This window comes from Eucalyptus grandis, chromosome 3 (genome assembly GCF_016545825.1).
Source record: "Eucalyptus grandis isolate ANBG69807.140 chromosome 3, ASM1654582v1, whole genome shotgun sequence".
Classification (NCBI taxonomy): Eukaryota; Viridiplantae; Streptophyta; class Magnoliopsida; order Myrtales; family Myrtaceae; genus Eucalyptus; species Eucalyptus grandis.
In genome coordinates, this window is record NC_052614.1 from 38052736 (window position 1) to 38063356 (window position 10621).

At 40.6% G+C, this 10621-nt stretch overlaps 1 protein-coding gene and 1 long non-coding RNA gene across 2 annotated transcripts; one reads left to right on the plus strand and one right to left on the minus strand.

The window, feature by feature from the left end:
- Positions 1-483: 483 nt before the first annotated feature.
- LOC104437422 (pentatricopeptide repeat-containing protein At2g18940, chloroplastic) lies at positions 484-3596 on the plus strand. The gene has a single exon (XM_010050359.3). It carries the CDS (start codon positions 808-810, stop codon positions 3328-3330), a length of 2523 nt encoding a protein of 840 aa, XP_010048661.2. The 5' UTR covers positions 484-807; the 3' UTR covers positions 3331-3596.
- Positions 3597-4012: 416 nt separating this feature from the next.
- Positions 4013-4843, minus strand: LOC104437421. Its single transcript, XR_724387.3, has 2 exons — positions 4683-4843; positions 4013-4581 (listed from the first exon to the last, which is right to left on the minus strand). It is a non-coding gene; the product is annotated as an uncharacterized LOC104437421 (long non-coding RNA).
- Between the last annotated feature and the right edge of the window lie 5778 nt (positions 4844-10621).

Here is a 10621-nt window from a genome sequence, read left to right on the forward strand (position 1 = left end):
AAAAAAAATCACAAAAATTGTAAAACTGTGACAAACGGAGTATAAAATATACCAGTCAACTGTCACGTGTTATTTAACTTAATTAAACTTTAACGAAAACTAATAGAGGGACCACCGCTTTGGTAGCCGTGATGGTTTGGGCTCTCTCTCCCTCACGAAGGGGAAGAGTTCAATTTCCTTCATGGTCGCTTGGGGTCTTAAGTGAGACGTCGGGGGTGGGCTTGGGGTCTCAAGTGGGACGTCGAGATGGTGGGTCCTCCCGTTTAAATGTCCCTCGGGTTTGTGTCCTCCCAGGTTTATTCGCAGATTCTGAGTCGAAAAAAATAATTTTAGATAAATTTATCATAGGTATATCGGTTTGTGATTTTTAGGTGTTAAACTTAAAAAAAAAAAAAAAAAAATTCTCTTTTATAGTGGTCTTGGCCCTGTTGGGGTAACCCCGGTCCTGTCACTGACAAACCGGTCCGGTTCTCGTTCTGTTCCCCCTTTCTCTCTCTCTCTTTGAGCTCTGTGGTGGTTCCTCTTCCTCACAACTCATGTAATCTTCCCAAGTCATCACAACCCCCATCATCCTCTCCCTCCGCCTTTCGAATAACCACCAACCATCCTAGATTGCCCTCCTCTCTCTCTCTCTCTCTGTCTGTTTGTCTGCGCAGAAGCAGAGCAGAAGCCCGGATGCTCCCTCCACTTGCCTCCCCTGCTCAAATTGAATCCTGCATCTCCTGCTTAACCTCCGCCACTTCGGTCCGTCAATTCTTGCCCTCGTCCCCGCAGTTTCCCAGCACGTAGCTCGCGCGGGCGTGTCAAATGGAAGGAACCCTCTTCCCGAACAGGCCGGTGTACCCAGCCCCGGCGGGCAGGCCGGCGGCGGCCCCGAATTCGCCCTTGAAGTTCAACTCCGCGACGCTTCCGCTCCCGCCTCAATCCCCGTCTCCTCCCTCGTTCCCGCTCGACACCCTCATCCAGCACCTCCTCCACCTCTCCACAACCCCCGTCGAGGCCAAACCCGTCGCCCCTCCTCAGCCTGGCTCTGCCCTCGCGTCTTCTCTCCACGTCGCCCGCGATGCTGCCCAAGAACGGCTCCGAGATGCTCCTCCGAAGAGGCCCGCTCCTGTTTTGCCCCTGCATTTGGATGGTTCGAGAGGTAAGGGCCAATCGGATGATGGGTCGGTTGAATTCTTGTCCGGGAAGTGTAAGTTGATGTTCGGTTCGATTGTGGATCGGCCCCTGCATAGTTTGAGTGGTTTCTTTGATTCTGCCAAGTTCGACTTGCTCGATGTTGATCTGATAAGTTTGTTGAAAGCACTAGATTTGTCCGGAAATTGGGCGAGGGCGGTTTCTCTGTTTGAATGGCTTGTTTACAACTTGAATGATGAAAATGTGCAGCTTGATTATCAGATTATTGAACTTATGGCTAGGATTTTGGGGAGAGAGTCCCAGCATTCTGTTGCATCCAAGCTGTTTGATTTAATTCCCATTGAGGAGTACTCCCTTGATGTTAGAGCCTACACGACCATCCTTCACACGTATTCTAGGACTGGCAAGTATGAACGGGCCATTGCGTTGTTTGAGAATATGAAGGGCTTGGGACTTTCTCCAACTTTGGTGACTTACAATGTGATGCTTGATGTGTATGGGAAGATGGGCCGCTCGTGGTCGAAAATTTTAGACCTCTTGGATGAGATGAGAGGCAAGGGACTTGAATTTGATGAGTTCACATGCAGCACTGTGATATCTGCTTGTGGCAGAGAGGGTTTGTTGGAGCAAGCCAAAAGCTTCTTCACTGGACTGAAGTTACAGGGCTATGTACCAGGAACGGTTACTTACAATGCATTGCTGCAAGTTTTCGGGAAAGCTGGAATTTACTCTGAGGCCTTGAGCATTTTGAAAGAAATGGAGGAGAACAATTGCCCGCTGGACTCTGTCACTTACAATGAGCTCGTGGCAGCATATGTGAGGGCAGGTTTCTGCGAGGAAGGAGCAGCTGTTATAGACAGTATGATTGGTAAAGGTATAATGCCGAATGCTATTACCTATACTACAGTCATAAACGCCTATGGGAAAGTGGGAAAGGAGGATAAGGCTTTGAATCTGTTTGACAGGATGAAGGAAATGGGTTGTGTTCCTAACGTGTGTACTTATAATGCCGTCCTTGGGATGTTGGGCAAAAAGTCTCGATCGGAGGAGATGATAAAGTTACTGTGCGACATGAAGACAAATGGGTGTTCTCCTAACCGTGTAACGTGGAATACTATGCTTGCCATGTGTGGAAACAACGGTATGCATAAGTATGTAAACCGCGTCTTCCGTGAAATGAAAAGTTGTGGATTTGAACCTGACAGAGACACATTTAATACTTTAATTAGTGCATATGGCCGGTGTGGATCAGAAATTGATGCAACAAAAATGCATGAGGAGATGATTAAAGTAGGGTTTACCCCATGTATTACCACTTACAACTCTCTTCTGAATGCTCTAGCTCGAAGAGGGGATTGGCATGCAGCAGAGTCAGTCATTTTAGACATGAAGAAAAAGGGCTTCAGGCCGAACGAAACCTCTTACTCATTGATACTCCACTGTTATGCAAAAAGTGGAAAAGTGAAGGGCATAGAGGAAATAGAAAACGAGATATATGCGGGCCGTATTTTTCCCAGCTGGGTGCTCTTGAGAACCCTTGTCTTCGCAAACTTCAAATGTAGAGCACTAGCCGGCATGGAAAGAGCTTTTGAGAAGTTGCGAAATGGTGGATACAAGCTTGATTTGGTTGTGTTCAACTCAATGCTCTCAATGTATGCCAAAAACAACATGCATGAACGCGCGAATGAGATGCTGCACTTGATACGGGAGAGTGGGTTGGAACCGGATCTTGTGACCTACAATAGCTTGATGGATATGTATGCTCGATATGGAGAATGCTGGAGAGCAGAAGAAATCCTGAAACGACTACAAAAATCTGGTGGGAGACCTGACCTCGTTTCTTATAACACTGTCATCAAGGGATTTTGCCGACAAGGGTTAATGCAGGACGCCATCAGGATTCTCTCTGAAATGACCACGAGAGGTATTAGGCCATGTATTTTTACGTACAACACTTTCGTAGCGGGCTATATGGGTAGGGGAATGTTTCCGGAAGTTGATGATGTCATCAGCTATATGATTCAGCATAATTGCCGGCCTAATGAACTGACTTACAGAATTGTTGTGGATGGCTTTTGCAAAATGGGGAAACATAAGGAAGCCATGGAGTACTTGTCAAAGATAAAGGAGCTTGATAGTTCATTTAATGATGAATTCATAAGACGGCTTGCTTCTCGGATTAGGGCAAGCTGAAAACATAAATGTTCTCTGCACTCCTATCGATACCTTCCGTTAATAGACTTGTGATCTTGGGAACATTAGGAGATTGTAACCATAGCTTGTATCTGATCTAGCTCAGGTGTCTGGTGTAATAGTCCTGTAACTAGAGGCCCCTGCTTGTAAATGCCGTATCAGCTTCACAACCAAAGGCAATCTCGAGAGTTCCAATTTATTCTGCAGCTTTTTGTTCATATCCAGTTCGATAGACATCAATAAAAAAATTATTTTTTCGATGGTCACTTCTGTTCTGTAGTCAGATGGTTGCCACCCGATTCTGTCAAAAACCATTGTGTATCATTTGGATCAAAACCAGAATACGATGCCAATCAAACATTGCGATTTCATCAGATTACTTGCCTTCTGTCATTTGGGTCAAAACCAGAATACGATGCCAATCAAACATTATGATTTTCATTGGATTACTTGCCTTCCTGCACGTACATTCTGCAGCCGATGAGGGCGAGCCAGTGAGGACGGATTCCATCTTGAACTTAATAGACTCTGGACGAAGTACTCATTGCAACTTGCACAGCCAAAAGCCCCTCCTATCCGGGGTTTGGCCAAAACCCTTTCAACGGTTTCGACGACTGCAGAAGCTTTCAAACATTAAGATAATTGAAAACCAGATGAACGTAACACTGTGGACAGCTCCCAATTCGTCCTAATTGTATCGATCTGAAAGTTACTCCAGAAACCAACTTCATTTATATACAAAACTCATATACATAAAAAGGGCATCATATGTTTAATTCACTTTATACATACGATTTAACAACAAGAAAATGGAAAATTTGAGCGTTGGTCCTCAATCTGGAGTAATTTCCATCATCATTACTTATCCCTCCTTTTATTTTGAGCCAAAGGGTTAAGATACACAAGGCGAATCACACCCAGTTCTTCATGTGGCTGAAAATGGGCTTAGCCAGGACACGTGTGCATCGGCGAACCAGAACTCAACAAAGCCAAGAGGATCTCCCTGAACTGCGAAGAACTCTTCGGTGCGAATTCCCCAAGAACTCGAAACCCACCAAAACTTTGACAGCCTCGAATTGAATCGCCGGCCGAATCCAAAGCGGGGTCTGAACTGAAGAACCTTTTCAGGGGGGTCGGCGGACGGATTTGATGTAGTCTTCGAGGGCTTGGAGCTGTTCCTTCGAAGGGGGAGTCTGGTTGTTCTTGATGGATCTGTGGACGTCGTAGGTGGTCGCAGCCAAGAAGAGGAGCCTGCTTCAACCCCACGCACATGGTCATCCCATCGAAAACAACATCATTCGCGAGCAGATGATCAATGAAAAAAGAGAAGAAAGAAAAGAATGCGTGCATACCCTGAGCTGAAGAGCACAATTTGCCGCGGGAATACGTGCTTCCCGAAAATCTTCATGGCGTCTCCTGGCCCTTAACTCCCTCCCTCCCTCTCTCTCTCTCTCTTCTTTCCTCCCCAAATGCATCGGATGGACGATGTTACTGGGTTGTCCGATGTCCGTCCGATGCATGCGAGCCGACAGTCCGGCCTCGTTTGGACCCTGTTAATGATTTCAAAAATAAATAAATAAAAGGTATGTAAAATTATTCGGAAAATATTAAATTAATTATGAAACGATATTAGATTAAGATAATCATGTTTGTCAAGTTAACCATATCATGATGCTAATACTTTTATATGTAGGGATTGCAATACCTTATTATAATAATATATTCTAGTACATAATAGTAACTATTCAAAATTTCATTTGTAATTATTTATTTATACGGTTTCAAATAATTTTTGGCAAATTATTTTTATGTTACGATAATAACCATATTCTTCATTAATAAAAAATAATATTAATAACACAAGTGTATTATAATTTTATGTAGAACCTATTAGGATCCTCATTCAAATTTGTTTGTGCAATTTAGAGAGAGAGAGAGAGAGAGAGAGAGTTGAATCATGAGTCCCTCTTGTCGTACCAAATGAAATGGTATTACAAGCTACTTTTTTTTTTCCTTTACTTCTTATTCATTAACTGCATATCAATTCCTATATTTTGTCTTTTAAAACGGTGACGGCCTTGTAATGATAACAAATTTACTCATTAGGCACGAGCATAGCATGGTACAGTTACAAGTTGAGCATAGCACGGTACGGTCACAAGCACAAGCATGACATGGGACAACCCATATTATACATAGACATGAATCCACTCGTGACATGATAGAAGACATAGTTGCCATGGCACTGTTTATTAATATTTTCTTTTTTTTTTGGTCAGAAGGAAATTTTTTTATTTCACATGAAAAGATAGATACATAACTTCAAGACAAAACCAATCCTAAGAATTTAAAGTCTAGTGCAAATCTAAAAAATGAAACAATTTAGAGTACATCTTAGAAAGACTCACTCATTTCACAAGAATGAATTCATTGTAACTTCAAAGCACAATCGGCAACCAATAACTAAAACTCGCATCATCATCAGTGACAAGCATTTACTGAAATTTCCTTGTACCAAAGGCGATGCACGCTTAGTATCGGTGTCTTTAGCACCATTACTGTATAAAGACAACACCACCACCAATAGTTTGAAAAAGCACAAATAATATTGGAAAAAATGATGAAAATAAATAAATAAATAAATAAGTATATAAATAAATAAATTTGTATAAGGCGTACAAGCACCATCCTTAAGGACCCTCGGAGTACGAAACTTGATGCGATAGGCTTTAGCGGCTATTCTCCCAAGATATAACAAATCTTTTATGTTTCGTACTGAATATTAGAAGGAACAGAAACAATAATATGTTTAACCTAGCAAAGAAAAATGAAAGGAAAGATTTTTAAGATAAATGATATACTTTTTCATTCGGTGTATATATCAAGATCGTTTTTGAGGTTATATATTTATATTTAGACAAAACAGAGCGTTAAGAGACCTTTACAGAGCCGTTAAGAAATCATTATAGAGTCGTTGTAGAATAATGGAGGGTTTATTTGAGAAATAAAATAAACATTACAAAGTGATAGAGAAACTATTATACAAATTGTTAAAAAGCTGTTATAAATATTTCAAAAACTATTGAAATATTCAACAATCCCCTACATTTTTTTAAAGATTTTGAAAATAATTAAAAAATAATAATGATGTTGGGTTATTGGAGTATAATGCATTAGAATTAGTGCTTGTTAGGCTATGAACTAGCCCTAGAAACAATAAAATATAATTCACAAAATCATTGGTGAAGTCTGAAACTTCCATAAATAAAGAATTTTTTTTTGTAAATTATAATTTTCACTAATCATATTGTATTTCCATAAACTTTGTTGTTCAATGCAGTTTAGCGGTAATAGGCCATGCGTTGCTTGGTTTATTCATAAGTGCTCTACAAATTTTCACCAAAATTCTCAAAGCTACCCCACTCCACATTTATATAGGTGATTTCATTAAGTGTAGTCTTCAATTTAATGCACCACTAATAATGGTTATGAAATTCATTAAAAGCTTAGCTCAATATCTTTTTTCTTGCAATTTTGCACTTTTCTCACCTTAGGAGGGATAATAATTTTTAATAGTGCATCATTAGAACAACAAGTGACTTATTATTATCCATATGAACCCAATGCATGGGATTGTCAATTACATAGGATGGGTTGCCGTCAATGCTGTTTTTACTTAACTGACTTGTCCCATTCCCCTAAATGCATCAAAAATTAATTTTCTTCCCATAGATTTAGTGAGAGGATCGGCCCAATTCACTTTTGACTTTACATAATCGATGGAGATAAGCAGTTGCTTAAAATATCACGACCTTTCAACTTATAATAAGGTGGCACCCAAATTTCTATTCTTGCTTCCACTTTATTTTGCCATTGATCATCCTTTCATTGACCACTTGATGTGTCATTGAGAGCTTGAGATAGCGCTTAACATAATATTCTATGGGGGTAAGAACTAGGAGTGAGCGGTTTCAAGTTCCGTACAAGTTCCATCTAGAATCTGGAACTTATCTGTTGGAACAAATTTCTCATTTTTTGGAACCTAAAACCTACCATGCATGCCCTTGAATCTAGAACCTACCTTGTCACAAGTTTTAACGTCAGTTTTAGGGTCTACCTAAATTTCACATATATTATTAATTAAACGATTGTAGTAAATTAGAATCTTTAATGACCACCACTTGCTACTACAATTTACTAACCATAAAGACATATGGAAAATATGAACATTAATAAAGTGAGAGTGTCAGTCTTAAAATAGAAGCTCGGACTAGTGCTTCTAGATTATACACTCATCATCGAACAATATGGAATATCGCAAGATCACGTGAAGGCATGAACCGAGAACGATATTAAAACTTGTTCAAGATTCCAAGTTACAGGATATAGGTTTTGTCACACCCCGATCCTCGAGCACGTGCCCATCCCTCGGTGGTCGATTAAATTGCGACATCCTAGGACGCGTTACCGACCCATTCATTTTAATGTGCATGTGGAAGCGTATAAATAAATCCTTAGACAACACAAAAATGAGATAGAAAAGTAGGGCCAAAATTTTGAAAACCACAACACACCTTTATACACAGCAAACTAGGTCATATACAATACTAGTCCATATTCACAAGTCTACAAAAGTAGACGGGCTACAAGTCTTCTAAGCATTCGAACCCTCAACCGAAGACTTTGGGGTCTCCTGGGGATTTGGGTACACCACTGCACCACTGAGAGGGTCAGCTGTACCCTCGCCAAAAGTGGCCTCTAACACCGACATAGGGATCTCAGACTCTGGTAGGGGACCTTCTTTGGATCCATCTCGCCTGTGATGATACCGCGATCTGAATTGATGGGGTACCCTTCGGGGTAGGCCCGCATCAAGCCAGACAATAGATCTCACGAGTTTGTAGACCCAGGCTCCTTGGCTCCCATGGAGGGGAATCTAAGAGATTTGTTCGGTGATCTTTTTGGGCTGGCCAAAACGCTCAGGAGAAGCAGTCATCTAAGGACCTGAAAATGTTAGCCCACGACAGGGTGAGACGATGTCTCAGCAAGTTTACCCCCAAACTCCGACTAAGAAGGAAATACGCCTAAAGACTGTCTATGCATACACAAGATAGAGAACTTACTTCACCTCGGTTCCTTCCTACAAGTCTGTACAGTTCATATATCCAACCAATCAATTCAAACCATCGATCCACTCAATCAATAAGCTCAATTCAACACAATTGATACCATATGTCGATCAATACTATCTATCAATCTGAACCATATATAATTCAATTCCGTCTATCGATTCAATTTATACAACTACAGCTCACACAAACTAAAATAGACGGTCTTTGCTCTCACAAGCTGCATTATATGGTCATAGCTCTCGTAAGCTAATATAGATAGATAGTAGCTCGCACAAGTTGATAAATACATAGGTCATGCTCGCACAAGCTGATAAAACGATCTTAGCTCATACAAGCTGATAAGGTATACTGCTCTCACAAGTTGACGTATCGAAGCACGTAGGCTGATATAGTATACTGCTCTTACAAGCTGATATGCAAAGGGTCTCAAAAGCTGATAAAATATATACTGCTCTCACAAGTTGACATATCAAACTCATAGGCTGATATAGCATACTGCTCTCACAAGTTGACGTGAAAAGGGTCCCAAAAGCTGACGATAAATATGCTCGCACAAGCTGATAAAACACCGAGTTAAAAATACCCGATGAAAATAATCGTGTGTGGGTACACGGTTAGCTTGAGCCAAAATTTTAATATCTTTCTTTTAGAAAATCCCACTATTTATAATAGTCCATAAACACTTTTTTTGGCGTTGTAAACCGACACCTGTTATTTTCCAATTAAATTTGGGATAAATATCCAAATTTACCAATTTCACTCAATTTGCACAATCTAGCATTTAATTAAATAAACCAAGCATACCATTGCAATCAGCACACAATTCCGGTCACCGACTATCTCGGTATAATTTTCAAAAAATAATAAATAATTAAATAAATACAACTAAATGCCATAAATAAAAACTTAGGCCGGAAAAGCCTAATTAAATATCGAAACGGATCCAGAAAAATTCTGAACCTATCTAGATAAATAATACAACCTTTTTAGTTGCTAATTAAGCCGATCTAACCACCTAAGATGCAATAACGAGTAATTAAATCGCTAATCCATTGTAACTAACCATCTAAACTATATTTAGCCTAAACTAATCAACTCTTAAGCATAATTAACTCTCTAAGCAGAGTTTAGTGAGTAAACTCACTGGTTTTGAAATCTGATGAGTTCACGGCGACAGTGTCATAGAGACGGGTGACAAACTCTGAAGCGGTGACACTGACGAGGCCGGGAAGTGGTCCAAAATGGGCCTTGAAGCCCATAGAGGCTTGCTAGCTTGCGGTTCTGGTTGCTGGGCCGAGAGAGAGGGCTAAGTGATAGGCTGAGCTGGCAGTGGCAAGATGGGATGGTGGAGGTTGTTGCGGGCAATGGCGACGCTTGACGGTGACTGGATAGCGATAGGGACGACTCAGGCGGCTGGAAATGGAGAAAGTAACCGGCTGGAGAAGAAGAAGGAGAGCTGCACAAGTGGAGGGTCCCAAGCCAAAATATCCTCTAATTTGATCATTAGATGGCCCCCTACCTTATCTGGCCCATCCTCAGCCAAAATGCAGCCAACAAGCTTCTCTAGGAAGCCATTGAATTTGTAACATTTTCCCCCAAATTCACTTCAATTTCTTCTTAAATTGATTCAATTCGGCCCACATAAATCCAAATAAGATGTCCACACTTAAATTTACATTTTTCCTTGCTAATAAAATGAACTTGCCTCCCAAAAACTGTCCCCTGAATTTTCCAGTCGAAAATGACTCTATATTGAATTTTTGCCGAAAATCTTGGTTTGCAGAAAAATCTTCAGAGGATAAGTTGACGGTCCTAAAATAAATCATGACATGATAGAACTTTCAATTTTTGAAATTGGATTCAAATTCACAGTTAATTTCAATCTAGCGCGATTTTAGTGTGTCTAGCCTACCGGGTAGCTTTCAAAATTTTTTAGTGCAATTGACCCATGGTCAATTATTTTCGAGCCACATTGTACATCTTCAACACATTGGCGACTCTCGGTTGTCGTGAAAATCTTGAGATTTCGAATGTGGACATAGGGTACCAAAATGACTGAAAAATCAGTCTAGTGTCAATCGATGAGAATTTTGCAATTTGGTGGAATCACCCACACTTAGTCACATATCTTAGTCGAATCGACCTATCTCAATGTCGCG

Excerpts from the sequence above, each read along its gene's own strand:
- LOC104437422 (XM_010050359.3), top strand. The coding sequence starts at position 808 with ATGGAAGGAACCCTCTTCCCGAACAGGCCGGTGTACCCAGCCCCGGCG.